This window comes from Hermetia illucens, chromosome 2 (genome assembly GCF_905115235.1).
Source record: "Hermetia illucens chromosome 2, iHerIll2.2.curated.20191125, whole genome shotgun sequence".
Taxonomy (NCBI): domain Eukaryota; kingdom Metazoa; phylum Arthropoda; class Insecta; order Diptera; family Stratiomyidae; genus Hermetia; species Hermetia illucens.
The window spans coordinates 160,746,767-160,766,602 of NC_051850.1; the positions used below are offsets into that span (position 1 = coordinate 160,746,767).

The following is a 19,836-nucleotide window of genomic DNA, read 5'->3' on the forward strand; positions in this document are numbered from 1 at the left end:
ATTTGTTTCATCAGCATCTCAGAAGTTGAGAATTATAGAAGGTTGTGGCGGCACTGTGGAAGTCAACATTTTTCAATAAGGTTATTAAGGAGAACAGAAGACCACATGATTAGCAAGCCAGCGGAAGCGGCGGAATTACTAAAAGACCGGTCGGTGAACATCGTGGAGTCAACAAACGCAGTTAGGATGTTGTTGAAATTGAGTTTCGTCAACACCTGACCGAAAAAAATAGAATAACGTCCCAGACTCCTACCAAATCGGCAACAAACTTTCCTGGAAATGGCCCATCGTGAGAGGCTGACAGTAGATGTGGAGTAGAACTAGATTTCAATATCGCCTAATGGGAAAAACAGTAAGGAGAATGGGACCCTGACAAATATCATACAGCAGCGGAACAAATACTTATGACGAAACCAAGATTGGAAACGATATATATTTGGTTGTTCATGGTGATTGAGTAGCAAACTCATATGGTGTCTGCTCTGCACACATATTCGGGGGAAAATCAAAACCACAAAATAAGTGATATATTCCGTAATTTTATAACAGGAAAAGGAAGAAAGATTTTGTTATTTTACTCGAAAAGCTGTTAATAAACAAATATGATGTTGCAGTTAGACTTAACCTGCAGTGTGTTAATAGAACTGAATATAACCCGTGTAAAACGAAATCCTTCCACAAAGTTGCCAATAGAGTACACAATAATAAGTAACAATATAAAATGAAAACAAAATCAATTTTGCCTTTTTTGTTTTCTTCAATTTTTCTTAAAGAAAATCAATCTTTATTTCTTTCAAAAAAATTTCTCTCTTACACCTAAAAAAGTTTTGTTTTTTTTTTCTTCTTTTTCACTACATCGCTAGATTTCCTTACACTTCTACAATTCAGACACAAAATTCTTAACGCTATCTCAGAATAGTTAAATCTATGTGCGAGCAGAAGCACAATAATCAAAAAATCATCACTTTGTATGCCTATCAAAATTAAGAAAAAACACCAAACGTATTTCTAATTAACGCCCGCCTATACTTCTTTTCGCGTTCTGCATTAAGATTTTGTGTCCACGTGTTGTTGTTTCTTTCTTATTGTTTTATCATAAATAACACTGAATTAAACGAAAATAATGAGAGTAGAGTGAAACTGAACTGTAAAAAAAAAAACTAAGAAGAGTTCAAACGGAATAGAACAACACAATGGAAAGTAAAGGAAAAGCGAATTTCGTGGTTCAACAAAGAATGGGTGAAATGGGGAAACAAAACGGGAGAGTTGAAAACGTTTTCTTAGATTTACTCTTACTGTTTTTTTCTTCTTTTAGATTTTGCTTCTTTTTTTTTTGTTTCAATTAGCGCAGTCAACAAGCAAATAACACTTCACATCAATTTTTTTTTTATGTTTGCATCAAAGCAAAAAAGCACTTTTTTGATCCAATACCACGTGGAAAAATTACAATACATTGCAGCATGTAATTCGCTCGAATTTTACACAAACCACTTATAAAAGAGATTTTACTATTTTTTTCTGTTTTGATTGTTTGAATCCATTTTTTTTTTGGGTTTTTTGGTAAAACAAAGAAGTACATCTATGCGATTGCATTTATAGCTTGTTTTGGGTGCTCCCAAACAAGAGAAATTTACATTTTCATCTTGTCTCGCTCGAAAATGCATGCGTACATGCATGCAATGCAATTTATTTTATTTATAAGTGTTCTGTTTTGAATTATACTCCAATTAGCTTCCATTTGCAATTTAGTTCTCTTATTTACAGATTTGGAAAAAAAAATAGTTTACAATTAAACATGAACAGATCGGAAAACGTTTTGTAAATATCTTTCTTGATTCGATCATTGAATCATTCTTATTCTTCTTTGCATCTACTCCAGTCATCAATGCTTCATCTCACTTGTTTTCGTTTACTAAGCATTCTATTAGTCTGAAACTATCTTAAGAACTAAATTTTTTTTTTCTTTAATCAATTACTTCAGCTTCTTATTCTTCATGTATTCTTCTTATGTTTAGTTTTCATTAGTTATATTTCCTAGAAATATAAAAAACAATTCTCTTTAGATTTCGCCCCCATATCATTTGACAAATGTTCTTCCTTTACTTGCTTATTATTGTTATCTTTTCGCGTGCAAATCTCCCGACTTTCTAAACAGTTTCTTCTTTCCTATACGCTTCGCTTTCCATCTTGATCGTCTCATTCTAATGTTTCTTTGAAAATATGTTTCGCTTGTTTCATATTCTCACGATACTAAAATAAATTAACTACTTACATATTAGGAAAAATATAAAGACCATCTTTGCAGACGTAAACATTTTTCCACACTTAAATTTAACCTTACGTTCTAGGAAAGAACTTATCTCTTAACGACAAGACAACTATGAAAAACTATTACATAAGCCTAAAAGGGGAAACAAAAAGAAAACTGAACGACAAATAAAAAGAAAACAAAATTCAAAACTTAAAATAAACATTGCTCAGCATCTGCAGATTGCCGTTGCTGTGTCGGGCCCTCAGCTTGAAATTTCGAGTCTGGTGGTTCGCAAAGGCTAAGATGGTGAGGCGATATCAACATTCAAATTCAGTCTTATCATCCAGCCAAATAAGAATCTGTGTCATTCAGGACACTATTGGAAACTTTTACGAAAAAAGTTCGACAAAACTATGGAATCATCTCTTAGTGGGCGTTGGTATCAGGATTTGCTCTTCAGAGGAGAAACCCCTCTGAACAAATGTTGTGAGCCCAGCTTAGATGTACCAGGTGTACTCCTAATTAATTTCCATTTTTTTCGATAGATAGCGTTCTATGTTTTGTGTCGCTGTTGTTCACACATACCCGCCATTTTGTTTAGTTGGTGTCGAGTGTCTAAACTACGTTGACGTTTCCCCAAAAAGTTCCTCCAGCAAGTTTTTATTGCGCGTCAAAAATGTCGAGCATATGCGCCATGAATTGCTTTTCATGTTCAATCAAGGAAAAAAAAGTGTCCGAGAGCCACTGTGCACTTGTGGAAATTTATGGCGATCGTCCATTAACACTTCGGACATGTGAAATGTGGTTTCGACAATCCAAAAATGGATATTTCGACCTGAACGACGCCGCATGCTCCGGCAAGCGATGGTATGGTCACGCAATTTCTGCTAACGAGAATTCACTTGCCAAGATCGGTTTGAACATCGAAGTCGATGGTAAACGACCAAAAGACAGGCCGAAACAATACGCTGGATGGGGATTTGAAAGCCTCGAGATTACACCCAGATCAGGCATTCGATAGAGCCAAATGGGGAACCGATCACGACCCCGCTTGTGAACGGGACAAAGGCTGAAGAAAAAGAAGAAGAAGCGATGGAAAATATTTTGAATTGGTTCCCTTGGAATTATGGGTTTTATTCACAAAAAAAAACGTAAATTAATTAGGAGTACACCTGGTAACTATCTGAGCTGAAACCCAATCCCCCGAGAGACTTTTCACAAAATTTAGATAGTAACGAATACTGGGAATGCAGCAACGGTTAAGTTCCTTCATAACAAATGTGGTAACTCTGTCAAATGACTGGAAGTTAAAAAAATATCTCGATTCGCCAGCGATGATACTCCAATTAGTTGATATTAGAATCCAACTGAAAAATACCAAATACCAAATCACCGTGCCCATTTGCACCTTCCACCATCAAAAATCATCCCCGTTTCACTTGCAACGATACCTACAAATGCTGAGCTATATCACCAAAAAAAATCATTTCAATATCAAAGCTAACTTTTCAATATTCAAACAAGAAAAAAGTCCTTACAATCGTAAAACTTACAATTTAACTTATATCGTAAAAAAAAAAAAAAGAAAACCGACTTTCACATTCATTCGCCAACGACGCATCCCACAAAACATCAAATTTCCATATTAGCCTAACACAATCAATTGTTTCTCCTCTCTTGATATTTCTCCGAGCTAACGGGATTGGCTGAGTGAAAATATATAAAAAACAAATATCCAATTTTCAACTCGTTACGCCCCCTTCTTCTTCCTTTTCCCTAGACAATTTCTCACTTTCAGATGAATCTCCTAAGCACTTAAAATCAAATTTTTTTTTTCCTTAGTCACCCGCGTTCCTTTTTTCTCTTTTCCTTCTTCTAAATTTTCTTAGCACATTCTCCGCGCACTATCTTATATGCGCTCTGAATTCCTATAACAATAAAATACTAAAAATCTAATAAAAATCGAAAAAAAAATAATAAAAAACAAACTGACTTGCTGGTTTCTCCTTCAAAAAAAGAAAAAACAGCATCTAGAAAACAGTAAATTGATAAAGAAATCTTAGGAACCAGTTCCTAACTTTCTTAATTTTCGTAACCTCAAGAAATCGTTTTGGAATCACTTCAATCAATACGGTACCAGCTCTGTCAAGAAGGACACGAGCTCGCTTTGGTTCCGTATCGACTGAAGCGATTCCCATCTAAATTCAAATCTACTTTCTGAGCCTTCCTTTATTAATCTTCACTTTTCAAACATTGCTTTTGATTTCTTCTTCATCCGTTCAAATCTATCTTGAAGAGCCTACGGTTCAAGGGATTGTTAACATAAAATTGATAATGGATCAATGAAAAGGGATTATAACTCACATTTTCCACATTACAATATATTCATCTCTTTTTTGATCACTTGTAAAAATTAACGTTTTTGTTTCTCAATTTCGCGCTGGACTGTCTTGCTCCCAACACTTGAATTGAATTTTTATTTTTTTTATTCGCTATTTCGTACAATTCTGAAAAGACGCTTCAAAAATAACGGATCTAATGCCGCAGAATTTGTTTAGCGCTGACGAATATATTTATAATTTTACATGTTACATGTGCACACTGTGCACCGATTTCATGCCGAGAAGTTTTCAAAAAACGATAGTCGTTTTAGTATAAAACTACAAATACCATTAACAGGATTTTCTCAAAAAATACACATACATTTCTTCTTCAAGAAAACACATGCAAAAGCATGTCGTAAAAGCACGAAAACAAATATACAATCATTTGCAAAACGAATATCGTTTTTTGAAATACAAAAAACTTGCAAAAATCAAAAAAGCCAAAAAACTACTTCTCCTGCAGGAATGATGTTTTCCGTAGTGAGAGAACGCTAGATTTGTTTTCAAAAATTAATTTAAAGACGCCCTTGTTTGGTTTTTCCTGCATTTTCTCCGGATTCTATTTAAAATCAATGAACAAAAAATTATTTCCTTCCTTTTTCGATATTCAAAAAAAGGACACTACGACAATCCTCAATTAGAAACAAAGGTAACAATCCAACACGGATTTCCAACAAAATCGCTTCAGTTTTTCAACATAATTAAATCAAAAACGTTAGTAGAACCTAGAATCAGTTTTCTTGTCTTTTTATATATTATCGGTTGCCGCGGTTTCTTATTTTTCGTCTACCAGACCTATATTCTTCTTCTTCTTCTAATAAAAAGTAAAAACAAAAAAAAACCGTCGAAAGTAGTGGTTGATGGCGATATTCTTTCTGTTCTTATGCTTGATCCTTAGTTCCAGTTCTCGAATACGTCTCTCAGTGTAATTTTCAAATCGGTCAAAAATTGTTGAAAAATTAATGTAGTCATCCTGCTGTTGTCAATGCGGTTTCTTCTATAAAGTCTGGCTTGGTAGTTTTGAAATCATAGTAGTTTGCTGGTACGTCGAAGAAGAAAAGCAATTCGGTTATACAATCACCTTGATCGGATGTAATAAATGAGGTATATGGTGATCAAATCTGAAATTGTGAAAAAGGCATTAAATGATTGAATAATTAAAGGATTATCTAACTAAAATGCTTGCTTATACGCAATTGATAAAATTTTAAAAGTCGAATATCCAGGACCTTGGTAAGACAGCTTTCTAGGCTATAAGAAATATTCTATAATAACCAAGGATTCTATTGGGTTGTACTATGTCCCTTGGTAAAAAGGAAGGTTGGGGAAATTGGCGACTTTTGACTGTTCGGATTCGCACCTAAAAGCAGCTTCCCAAAGTGCTCATGGATACGTACTTGAATGCCATTTGGTCATCTACTTCGAGTATATGTGCAGAGTAATTAATACCTCAGTTCTTGGTATTTCGGTTCTTTGTGTGTTATTGCACCAAACCCTTGATCTAGCTTCCAGTATTTTGCTTAGGATTTGTAATGTCCGCGGCTTTACAATATGTTCGGTATGTCGATTGCCTTCCCCGGGTTCCATCCGTTAGGAGCTGATGCATTCAAATAATATGTAATCTTCCTTTTTTTGGTTTTGTTTTTCATTATAAAACTCCTCTCCCGATTACCCCTCTCAATTGTATAATTCCTATCCTGATCCAACAATACTTAATTTTAATTATCTAGAAAAACCTAACAACTGGTCGCTCTCCCCTAACTTTAAAAATCCTATTTCATTTGAACAAATTTCAATTTACATTTACTAACAATTATTGATTGTCATCGAAGATTGACCGTGGAAAATATACGTTGTTGGTACTTTAACTAGCCCCGGTTACGTATTACTGAATGCACATAGGCGATCGGTTTACCTGGGCTAGAACAAATATCCATTTAGCCATGCAAAAATGTGAGTTGATTTTTGCATCCGCTGAGCTGACTTGAATTTGAAGTTCAAGGGCGACGTCGGTGGAATCACAAATGAACAGAACCAAGAACCAGCTGATCACGGAGACAGCTGATGAGCGGGGCTTGAGATGGAAAAATGATTTTTGCTGAAGGAGGAGATTGGTCGTGAACAGGGGATTCTGTAGTGGTGTCCTAACAGCAAAATAGTTTGAAGTTAAATTAAAGGAGCGGAAAACAAATGCAGATGTACATTTTTTTAAGAAAGGATATACACATTGTGATAGAGGAATTATTTGTGATAAAAGTAGTTTATAAACCCCGCGCATTAGAAATTTCTATTTTTGTTGAGATTCATCAAAAAGAGTTACGGAAAAACGGAAAATTTCGTGAAAACCACAAGCACGTATTAGAAATAAGAAATCAACAATATTTGGAGAGATCGAAAATACCGAAAATCAAAACTTGAAAAGCGGAATTTCTTTTTCCGATTCAGGGAGACGATTCCGGACCGAAAGACAAGAATCTGCCATCGAAAAATCGAAAGCATAAAGTAAGTGAAAACAATTCGGGAAACCGGAAGCTGGCCGCTTCAGGTATGAAAGGTTTTGTTTGCGTCTTCTGCGAGTATATTTGAGTGTAGAACTATCCCATTTGTACGTAGCCCGTTATGTATATGCATTTAGCATGTCTGACTACCCACTTTAGTGTGATATTGATATTTAGTTGCAGTAAATTTACACCGTAAAGTCAAGTTTTAGCTACTGTAACTTTGTTAGTAATAGTATGATTTTGATCACACTTGGGGATAATATGCTTTATATTTTATTTTATACCCCCGCGCTCCCCGCGTTTCCAAGGAATGTCAAAACTAAGACTGGCATCGAAAAGTACTAATCAACACCTTTCATTTGATATCCAACATGATTATATTCAGTGAAAAAAAATCTTACACCCCCCTTTTGCATATATGGGGACTCCCCCTTAATCCCACCGTAGAAAGATGTTACTCAGTACATGTTTGGGCGATCGCTGGCAGTTCTTTCTTCATGAAAAACTGCAGACGGAAAGGGATGAACGCCAGTCTCCCGTGCCTAAACACGGGACAAAAAGTACCAACCCAGGTTGGGCGTTAGGTAGGGCGGACAACCCCACACGGAAAACCAATGTTACGAAGCCACAGAAGCAGCCTCGGACAGGATGGATTTTACAACCACGAACTCGGCAACAACAACGGATTAACGATTCGCGCATTTTCTCATGGAACGTGCGCTCCCTGTACAGCCCGAATGCTGCTTAGCAACTATCCAATACCCTGTCTCAATATAAGGGCGATGTAACAGCGTTGCAGGAGATGCGCTGGACAGGAACCCTTTTACTGGAGAAGAGTCGCTACACCATATAATATAGTGGTCATCCAGTAAACCATGTACTGGGAGTAGGTTTCTTAGTCAGCCAAAAAATGACACCTGTTGTTATCAGCTTTGAAAATATAAGCGACAGGCTATGCACTCTGCGTTTGGGAGGCAAGTTTAGAAATATAAGCCTTATAACCGTTCATGCTCCTACAAAGGAGACTGCAGAGTCGGAGAAGGATACCTTCTACGAGGCAGTTGAGCGGACCCTCGAAGCCTGTCCCAAGTATGATATGAAAGTCATACTTGGAGATTTCAACAGTCAAGTAGAGACGGAGCCCGTATTCAGGCGATACGTTGGCTCCCATAGCTTACATAGGAACACCAATGATAACGGACTGGGGATTATTCAATTAGCAGTATCGCACGAAATGGTTGTTGGAAGTACCTGGTTTGCGTGGAAAGCGGTTCACAAACATACGTGGGCCTCTCCAGATGGGACCACTTTCAACCAAATTGATCACGTGCTGATTGAACGCCGCCACCTCTCAATTTTAATGAATGTCAGAAGATATAGGGGGGCAATACACACTGGGACCACTATCTCGTTGGCATAGTGCTTCGAGCTCGAATTACGACATCACCTACAATCCCCTCTGACAATCAGATGAGAGTGAATACTGAAGCCATTCACAACAAAGCCCTCCGAAACACCTATAAGAGGGAAATGGATGCCACAATAATCGCAATACTGTAGATGAAGCATCAACAAATGATCTTCACAACCACCTGAAGTACGTTATCATTGATACGGCCACAAAGATACTTGGCCCCAGCCGCAAGAAAAGTCGGAACGGATGATTTGACGATGAATGTAAGGTAGCAACGGAACGGAAGAATGCCGCATACTGAGTAATGTTGCATTCTCAAAGAACGCGGGCACGCGCAGAGATTTATCACGAACTCCTGCGAGCGGAGAAGCGACTTCACAGACGGGAGTTGTAGGTCCCGCCAACTGAATACAACGGAAAAATACTGCCACCACCAAGTATAGAAGAAACAGTCCGTGCAATTCATCAACTTAAAAGCCACAAGTCGCCAAGAGCCGATGGAATTACAGCCGAATTTGTTAAATATGGAGGCGACCAATTACACCAAGTAGTTCATCAACTGATGCTCAAAGTATGGGACAGCGAATCAATGCTTGACGACTGGCAACGAGGCATTATCTGTCTCATACATTAAAAGGGGGATATCACGCAGTGCATCAATTATAGAGGTATCACGTTGCTGAGTACAATCTATAAGATATTCTCCGCTATCTTGCTAGGCCGGATAGCCCCACACGCCCAGAACACCATTGGCCCATACCAAAGAGGCTTCACTCAAGGAAAATCAGCAACAGATCAGAGTTTCTCTCTACGGCAAGTGATGGAAAAAACTGATGAAATTTGGATATCAATTACACCATCTTTTCATCGACTTTAAAGCCGCCTGTAACAGCAAAGCCTGTACGCGGCCATGAGAGAATTCGGTATCCCAACGAAATTAATAAGACTGACTAGGCTGACCTATGACCAATGTGCGAGGCCAGATAAAAGCAGCAGGATCACTCTCAAGACCATTTGACATCAACAATGGTCTACGACAAGGGGATGCCCTATCATGCGTACTCTTCAACCTGACCCTGGAGAAAATGATTCGTGATGCAGAAATAAATGTGAAAGGCACTATCCTCTTCAAGTCTACCACACTACTGGCCTACGCTGACGATATTGACATTATGGGAAGAACAACCCGAGATGTACAGTCTACCTTCATCCAGATCGAGCAGGCGGCGCGAGATCTCGGGCTGCACATTATGCAGGCAAGACGAAGTGCATGGTGGCAACGTCAGCACCAAAAACCAAAGAACGAACAGCATCGAATGCCACTGGTCAAATGAAAACAATAAAGATAGGAGGCTACAACTTTGAGACCGTTGAAAATTTCCTTTATCTAGGGTCGAAAATCACAACCGATAACAGCTATGATGATGGAATCCGCACACGGTTGTTAGCAGCCAAAAGAGTCTATTTCAGTTTACATATGTTCAAAAGAAACCTGGGTTCCTAGCAAGAAAAATTGCGAACTCTTGGGCGCGTTCGAGAAAAAAATCTTTTTAGCTTTTAGGGATGTCGAATTGATGGACCTCGGCTCAAAACCGGAGTGTCTGGAGTTCCTTATTAAGGCAGGCCTAGACGGGATACCCGTTGTTGCGCCGTTGATGATGATGACACCGATCCCACTGTCGGCAGAAAGAAAGTATCAAGATGCAATCTTGGTGAACTTCATTTTCGACTTTAAATTTTACTTCAGTGCGGCACGTGGCATTATGCGCCATCTGTGCCACCCTTATAATACCTCCGAAATGGCTGCCCTGCGCCTCCTCGCTGTTGATCGAACTTTCGACGTGTTCTTTGATGCATTCCAGGATTAATTTTGCTATTATCTTTGTAACAGTATTTCACTCATTCGGCAAGCTCTTAAACACTCACAATTTAAGAAAAAGTGACAGAAGTAGCTCTGCAAGGATTACAGGCGCAACACGAAAAAAATCCGCAGGTAGACCAACAAGGCTTTACTTAGTTTGAATGTCCTGATCGGAAAATTTCGCGACTGTTTGGAGAAACAGTCAATATTTCCATGCTTAAGTGGGTTGCGCAGTCAACCAGATCTTGAAATGTCCTCTTGAGATGTGGCCGACAACTTCATCCACATCACAAATAAAGATACCTTTAATCGCGGTCCCATGCTCATCAATATTCTCGGGTGGAATATTTAAAGTTTGTGTCGTTAGCGCAACAAAAAAGCTTTGCCACTGCTGAACGACAGCCGGATCGCTGGGACGGACACTCTGTCCTCTGACTATCAGATGATACACCCTTTTGAGGCCGATGTTTGCACCTCTTTTATTACGCAAACCCGCGTGATTCAAATATTTGGGAATCAGGCTAGACCAAAAATTACTCTGGAAGACGCATCTCGAAAACACTTGTCGAAAAGCCACGAGAGCTACGATGACTTGCAGGTTCATAGCAGGAAAAAAATTGGGTTCCAGCCCGAAGATACTAATCTGGTAATCTGAGTGGAGAGAATTGAACTCTGCTCACAAGTCAGGAGTTACACAAACTCCAAAGACTGGTTTGTGTGTGTATCAGTGGGGTTATGAAGACATGCCCAACGGCATCCCTGGACAACCCCTCTTTATCTGCATATACAGATACAGGCAAGGAGGGCAATATTCAGGAGTGAGTCGGGGAGTTGCCTAAACCGAAATAATATTGATATTCTTTCTAGGCGATATCCCGAATTACTGATACCAAGGGATAACATGACAACGAAAGTAACAAAGCAAACTGGGAGAGCGTGGCTGTGATATACGGCTTAAACCAGCAACTGATTGCTTGGTACACTGACGGATCCCTCACAGCAAAGGGAGCGGGTGCTGGTGTCATTGATCCAAGGAAAATGTACTTGGAGCCAATGGGTCGGTACACTAGCATATTTCAGGCAGAAATATATGCCATAGACAGATGTGCCTCTTTTAATCTCCAAAGGAACTATAGGGGGCAGAACATTGCTATACTCACCGACAGCCAAGCAGCGATCAAAGCAGTTAGGTCCAACCAGGTGAACTCTAAACCGGTATGGAAATGCCTTGAGAGACTAAATACGCTTGGGCCGTCCAACATAGTCTGGAAACTCTGGGTTCCAGGCCATATTGGGTTGAAAGGCAATGAGGCAGCGGACAAACTAGCCAAGTAGGGAGCAGGGACGCCCATACAGGGGCCAGAACCCTTCTGCGGAATCGGAAACGGTTTCATGGCTATGCCATTCAAAAAATGAAGAGGAACAGTTGAGGAAATTATACTGGGCAAGTCTACTAGGAATGGAGATGTCCAGGGTGCCTATTGGGGGGATATGAACCCATGTGCACAAAGGATTGCTTAAACCTTACCAAAAAGAACCTCCGAATCATAGTGGGAATTCTCACTTGTCACTGTCGGCTGAACTAGCATCTAGGGAAACGAAGTAGGTCGAGGTATCTGAGAGAATACTTAATGCCAGATGCAAACTTGAAAGATCTGGAAGTAGGGAATATACTAAAATTTCTAACGGTTATAGACTTGCTTGAGATACTATGATTAATAGGTACACTATAATCAGCAAAAGGGGCACAATAGTTCTTTAAGGACGCGGTGCGACTTTCACTTAATAGAATAATGACCCAGGAGACACTGCTGACCGCGATATCGTTGGGTGCTCGACGAAACCCAACTGACCTTTTAGTAGACCCTTTGATCGAATAGTGGTACGACGATGACAAGGCAATGAAATTGTGCAGAAATTTATGAAATCACCGTTGTTGTTCCAGTCACTAATAACATTTTCGAGCAAGGTCTTATCAGAGTTCACCTTCGCATTCAGATCACTCATCACTATCACAATGTAGCCTTTAGGAAGCCTCCTCTGAATGCATGCAGTTGCTCACAGAAGGCGTCCTTCTCCTCTACAGCGAAATCTTCGTTAGTGTAGCACTGCACAAATGCGATGCTTCTCAACCGCAGTCGAAATCTCCTAGTATATTCTTGTCAAGGTCCTGATTCATGTCTGTTACCACAAGGTTTTCCGGAATACACAAGTACTGTGCTACGAATGGGAGCGAATTACTCTCCGAGTCCCACCATCAACTCACTTCGCTTAGACTCACACTGTTCAGCTCATATCGCTGGAACTCTCGCTCAAGTTCAGGAAAGTGAGCATTCTGGTGGCTTTCGACGCCATTGTTGAGGAGCGTGCTCATATTCCTGGGTCCAATCCTAAACTGTTTTTGACAGCCAAAGACCGTAGTGGAAAGGTCAATCCATATCTAAGGCGCAGTTGATATTTCGGTAGCAAGAAAATTTCAAAATGTGCAGGCTTTCCCCCAAATTTCAATCCTTTTTAATGACCTTTTACGACCCCATCTTACGCAACTCCTCTCAATTATCAGAGTGTGAAATTGTACAAAAAGCTGGACTAATGGAATAAAATCTTTCAATTCGTTACGATGCCCCACTGATAATTCCTGACAAAATCATCCAATCAATAAGTATTTTCCCATATTATCTTTCACCCAGAATTGATGAGTCTTTATATGTTCGTTCACTAATTGCCTATTAATTTGTTAGCCTAAATTTAGATTGAAAACTATCACATTTCAATCGATTTTCGGCTCCATTATGATGGAACTTCCCAGCATGGAACTTTCATTTTCTCATAACCGAAAATCGATGCTCCTCTGATTGAATGGGGATGTGCGGTTGCAATGCTTACTAAATAGCCCCCACAAAGGAACTATGATTCGTGCATATGAAAATTGTGTGCATAATCGAATATGTTTTGTCGTTAGTCGTCATTTGGGGTAGAATTTACTATGAAGGAATTAACTTGCAGAGCCTAATCGACTTATCAGCTGGTTTGAAGATGCTATTTTTACTGAGAATTGAAGCCTCATTTTGTGCGAGGCTTGAGAGAATGAATTACTCACTTCTAAGTTACAGATTAGTATTTTGAAGCGCTATTACTGAATGAGCTTATATAGTCTCGTACACTCCCAAGGCCTGATATTCCAACTTTATGTAGGGCCTCCAAGTTCTCTCGAAAATACTTCTGATGGGGGTCTCACATTGTAGCCTTTGTTCTCATGGGGGGAAAGTTACAAACTCAATATGAACAAGCAACCTCAGTGTATCACAATTTCAACTCCGCATGCATGGTAAATTTCAAACAAGCATGAAAGTGTGAAAAATTGCACTCAAGGGGAGCGGAAAAAATTAATACATTGTACACGTTTTCGCAGCGAATGAAATTCGAGAGCATCCGGCCACCACACCGACTCACATGTGTTGCAAAAAAATTATCACACTGAGCCTTATTAAAATCCACTTAAGTCCTTAATCTATTTCAGCCTTGCAGGTGCAAGTGATAGCAAGTGATAGTGTGATAGACAAGCCTCGTGAAATTCATTCTTAATCCCTTGAGCAAGTAAAACAAATTACGAAATTTCATTTGATTCCGTTTGTGCGAGCGCCTTACTAGTCTTCCCGACCCACGTACACTAGCAGCGAAATTTTATTTGTTTTAAGCCAACCTATCAGATATATCTGCTTGCGTACAGTCGGAATTGAAGCACTCCTCAAGTGACTACCACTTCTGGATAAATTGTGTTAGCGGAAGGGGTGTCGTCAGATCCATCGGACGAGACAACTACACCGTTTCGGGTTGAAGAGTTCTCCCAGGTTGTGGGCGCACTTCAAACGAATGTAAAATGAAACTTATGTAATCGAGTTGTGGTCCCCAACACTATTTATCCAGTATACATAGAAATTGGATTAGAATGAGGGCTCAAATTACACATGAACGAAATGAAAACAAAATTAAATTGTTTGAGATAGGTAAATGGAACCTTTTGTCATGCTCAGCGCACAGGGAACCTGACGATATCAGATGAAATGATAAAATGGGGCCAAAAAATTCTGAGAAAGGATAAAATGAGAATGGAATGGGAATGGACTAGTTAAAGTGCTCTTTACTTTGTGCAAATACAGAACTACCTGCACAATTTCTAATCGAATCGCTCCTATGACTTACGTTCTTATATTGAGTTCATTATTTGAAAAAAGAAAGAAGGAAAAGCATATCCTGGTGAATCTGCAGATGTCCTTTGTCCTAACTTTACTTCAAGCTTACCTTTCGTTGACCTATTTAGGATGTTGATATTGTGTGTAAGCCTCATCCGGTGATGCAGCTGTACTCGCTTGTTCTGAATCAGCAATTGGCATAGTTGGAATTATCGTTGGCGTATGATAGTACGGGTAAGATGGACTAATATACTGCTTGAAATGTTCAAAATCAATCATTAATTCTTGTGTTCATAAAAAATTTCAGGGAGCTGGATACGAAATTCAATTTCGAGAGCCAGTTATTGAGTGCTAATGTCGACACTCGAAATTTAATATGCTATGACTTATTGCTACCGATTTGAATGTTTAATTTTTCCGTCAATAACTGCTCAGTCCATGAATTTGTATCTTAATTAATCATTGTGGCTTACCGAGTTTCCAATTTGGAGTGTAGCTAGCTGAGGCACCATCGCCCCATATGGCACAGTTTCTCCGCTCATTACCATCGATATACTGCGAGGCTGCACTCCGTCTGGTTTGTAAGTTGATGCTACGCTTAGCGGAGGTGCTGCCATTTGCATATACTAAAAAGAAAATGGTAAATGTTATAAAATGTTTATTTTATGATGAAGCGTAATATAAAATTCATTTTGAAAATTACGAGGTTCACAACCGAAACCTCCTTTTGGTAAGAGAGTAATTTTGCTCGCACTATATATACTTCGTCAATATCCATTACATTCGTCACTTCAAAAAAAATTGTCATCATATCTCTATACCTTTTAACAGTGGGACAAACTACAAACTGTTTGTGGTGGAAAACTTGCTTCCCAAGCTCTTCTCCTAAGAACGTCCGGCTGCCAAGCAACCTTTCAATTATTTTTGAAAACATTTACTACCAAATATTGTATCTTCCAGCCAATTAAGCATACCGTTCAGAACCACATAAAAACTACTGACTCCCCAATCTTCTCGAAGCACGATGTCGCCTGGAAAAAGTTTAAACAACTCCTGTATGTAGACCTTCCAACAGGTTTTGGTCATCTCCCCTCCACCTGGTCCCCAGGCCTAATGACAAATTGCGACCTTGTGAAGAGTACAAACCCCATTCCTCTCAACCAAGGCTTTGGGCATTGCTTAGTCAACTCTCGTGCATTCTCAACCTTGAATCTAACGCAGGCATACCACCAAATCTCTGTGGCTCCCAAAGATATTCCAAAGACAGCAATTTGCCCACATTTTAGCCTTTTCGAGCTCATACGGATGACTCTTGGCCTACTCAATGCGGAGCAAATCTTCCAAAAATTCACTACGAAACTTGGACTTCTGTTTCGTTTACTTCAATGATGGTCTCCAGAAGCCATCTACGCTTTTCAGATTACCAAGCAGCAGCTAGACTAGATGATACATTTTTTGCATTCCCTCAACAAGAGGTATCCCTAGCCGTGTTTGTCGATACCTGAAACATCGCAACCGTTGAGATTTTTTTCTGGAAGTAGTCGAATTACCCTCAACGTAACTACAGTACCTATGATCGTGAACTATCAGCCGCGTATCTAAGCATCAAATACTTCCGTTTTTTCCTTGAAGGCCTTGCTCACGAGCCACAAGCCTCTCACATTTACCTTACGGCAAAAGCCGGACAAAATGTTCCACGTAACCTGCATAAGCCAGTTTAGTTCGGACGTTCAATATGTGCACAGTTGCGACAATATAGTCACCTACGATTTGTACCAAATTTCAGGGATCAATATTCCAGCCGCAGCCGATTTTTCCGGCAATCGTTGCAGCCTAGAAAGAGGAGGAAGAGGGGAGTTCCCTATATTCGGCTCAACTTCCTCTCTCTGCTGCGAGGTCACCGAAAAAGGTCCTAGCCTTTATATTTCGACTGTATTCCATATGGAAATATTTCGCTTAATACACGATCTTGCGCACTTCGGACAACAACCCAACTACTGGCAAAATTATTTCTGGCCATCCATGAACAAAGACCGTAATTCTTGGGGCAAAGAATGCATCGCATACTAAAAGTGTTAAGCCACTAGGCATGTTTAGACGAAAGTACGTGTATTCCTTCGTTTAGTTTGGTATCCGTGGGTATATGGAGAGAATCTACGACTCATTATCATTATCAACGGCGCAACAACCGGTATCCGGTCTAGGACTGCCTTAATAAGGAACTCCAGACATCCCGGTTTTGCGCCAAGGTCCACCAATTCGATATCCCTAAAAGCTGTCTGGCGTCCTGACCTACGCCATCGCTCCATCTCAGGCAGGGTCGGCCTCGTCTTAATTTTCTACCATAGATATTGCCCTTATAGACTTTACGGGATGGATCATCCTCATCCACACGGATTAAGTGACTCGCCCACCGTAACCTATTGAGCCGGATTTTATCCACAACCGGACGGTCATGGTATTGCTCATAGATTTCGTCGTTATGTAGGCTACGGAATCGTCCATCCTCATGTAGCGGGCCAGAAATTCTTCGCAGGATTCTTCTCCCGAACGCGGCCAAGAATTTGCAATTCTTCTTGCTAAGAACCGAAGTCCCCGAGGAATACATGAGGACTGGCAAGATCATTGTCTTGAACAGTAAGAGCGTTGACCCTATGGTGAGACGTTTCGAGCGGAACAGTTTTTGTAAGTTGAAATAGGCTCTGTTGGCTGACAACAACCGTGCATGGATTTCATCATCGTAGCTGTTATCGGTTGTGGTTTTCGACCCTAGATAGGAAAATTTATCAACGGTCACAAAGTTGTAGTTTCCTATCTTTATTCTGCCCGTTGGACTAATGTGGTTTGATGTTGTTGGTTGGTTTGTTTTTGTTGCTGACGTTGACACCATATATTTTGCCTTCATTGATGTGCAGCCCAAGATCTCGCGGCAGTCTCCGCCTGCTCGATCTGGATGAAGGCAGTTTGTACGTCTCGGGTCGTTCTTCCCATGATGTCGATATCGTCAGCATAGGCAAGTAGTTGGGTGGACTTAAAGAGGATCGTACCTTTTGCATTTACTTCAGCATCATGGATCATTTTCTTGAGGGGCAGGTTAAAGAGGGCGCATCCCTTTGTCGTAGATCGTTGTTGATGTCGAATGGTCTTGAGAGTGATCCTGCTGCGTTTTGGTCAGGGTCAGCCTTATCAATTTCGTCGGGATGCCGAATACTCTCATGGCCGTGTACAGTTTTACCCTGGCTATGTTATCATAGGAGGCTTTAAAGTCGATGAATAGATGGTGCAACTGTTGTCCATATTCCAACAGTTTTTTCATCGTTTGCAACCCAGAGAAAATCTGATCTGGTGCTGATTTGCCAGGAGTGAAGCCTCTTTGGTATGAGCCAATTATGTTACTTATGTTACGGCCTAGCAAGATTTTTTTTTTTTTTGTGCGTACACAGAGGTGGAAAATCTTAGAAAGACACGTCCGCCGCAGCTCCGTCGCCCGAACGGCGGAACAACAGCAGGCGCGTGTGGGATTCACACCCACTAAAAACCACCCACAGTTCGGAAAATCATCCAACCCAAAGCGGTGCAGATACTGCCTGTAGCATCCATCGTGTCCCGTGAGGAACTGGGTAATGTGGTAGTTGGTATCCCCATGTTTTCGCTCAAGCCACACTCTAATGTTGGGAATGAGCCTGTGCGTCCACCGACCTTTCGCAGACTCGTCCCATCTGCGTTGCCAGAGATCAAGCGACTCTGACCTTGCGGCATTTCTACGCTGTGCATGCCCCCGCATATGTCTTGCATTGTACAGGACACTCATTTCTTTGGCCAGAATATCAACCGGGATCATGCCTGCCACCACCAATACTGCCTCATCTGATGTGGTTCTAAAAGCACTGCAAACGCTCAAAGCCATCCGCCGGTAAACCGAGTTCACCTGCTTCCGTCTCTGAGAGTCTGCAAGTGCCTCTGCCCACACAGGCGACGAGTAGAGCAGGATGGAGCGCACCACTCCGGCTAGCACCAACCTTTTTGCAAGTGCCGTGGTGGCACTGGCTGCCTTTTGGCATGCATACTCTAGGTGTTCCCTAAAACTCAATTTGGTGTCAATTATCAGCCCCAGGTATTTGATAGCCGGCTTTGATACGACCGTATGTCCACCGACCTCCACTTTTACAGTGTTATTTTTCCTGCGTTTCGTTATTAAGACCACTTCCGTTTTCGCGTCCGCCAAGGTCAGCCCGGCCTTTTCTAGCCAGGACTTTACCGCTCTCACTGTTCCTGTTGCGTAAACCTCCACATCTTCTGGGTGTTTTGCTGCAACAACCACAGCTAGGTCATCAGCAAAGCCGACAATCGTAGTCCCCTCTGGGACGGGAAGAGCAAGCACCCCATTATACATGATATTCCACAACAGGGGACCAAGTACCGATTCCTGTGGTACCCCGGCTGTGACAATGTACTCTTTGGGGCCCTCATCCGTCCCGTACCAGAGAGTCCTCTCTGAGAGGTAGTTTTCCACCAAATTCGCTAAGTATCCGGGGACACCTATGTCAGCCAACGCCCGTTTAATTCTATTCCAGTTGGCCGAGTTGAATGCGTTTTTGACATCCAACGCCACCACGGCACAGCAGCCGCCAGAAATCAGTGCACCTTTTGCCAGGTTTACCACCATGCCAATTGCGTCCACCGTAGAATGGGCGCGTCGGAAACCAAACTGGCGTTCCGACAAACCATTCCTGGCTTCGACGATGGGCAGGAGTCTGTTGTAGATGACTCTCTCCATCATCTTCCCCATTGTATCCAACAGGCAGATAGGACGATACGACGCTGGGTTTCCAGGTTGCTTGCCAGGCTTCGGAAGCAACACTAACTTTTGCTTTTTCCACTGGGCAGGGAATATTCCTTCTTTTAGGCACGCCTCGAAGGTGTTGGCGAAAAAGTCGGGCCTAGTCTTCACTGCCAGTTTCAAAGCTCGGTTGGGGATGCCATCCAAACCTGGGGCCTTGTTGTCACCGAACCTACCACATATATCCCGCAGCTCCTCTACAGTTACGGGCGGTATTATGCCGTCATTTGGCTGGACAAAAATTTGCCTTCCCCTATTTTCGTGGTGAGGGAACAGAGTGGTAACAATCTGTTTCAGGAGGCGCGAACAGGTCACCTGGGGTGATTTCCGCAGCCTTTTCATCACCACTCTGTAAGCCTCGCCCCAAGGGTTTATGTCGGCATGGTCGCACA

General features: G+C 41.0%; 1 protein-coding gene across 16 annotated transcripts in view; it reads right to left on the reverse strand.

Moving 5' to 3' along the window:
* Positions 1-4,337: 4,337 nt before the first annotated feature.
* Positions 4,338-19,836, reverse strand: part of LOC119650369 (protein alan shepard) — a 460,805-nt gene continuing 445,306 nt past the window's right edge. For 13 of the 16 annotated variants that reach the window (XM_038053092.1, XM_038053091.1, XM_038053086.1 and 10 more), the window contains 3 exons: positions 15,078-15,230; positions 14,714-14,859; positions 4,338-5,756 (listed from right to left, as the gene is read on the reverse strand). In XM_038053092.1, the coding sequence (XP_037909020.1) occupies positions 14,725-14,859; positions 15,078-15,230 (288 nt within the window). In that variant the 3' untranslated portion in view covers positions 4,338-5,756; positions 14,714-14,724. The remainder of the gene's footprint in view (positions 5,757-14,713; positions 14,860-15,077; positions 15,231-19,836) is intronic. The other 3 variants (XM_038053099.1, XM_038053084.1, XM_038053085.1) reach the window with 1 other exon arrangement.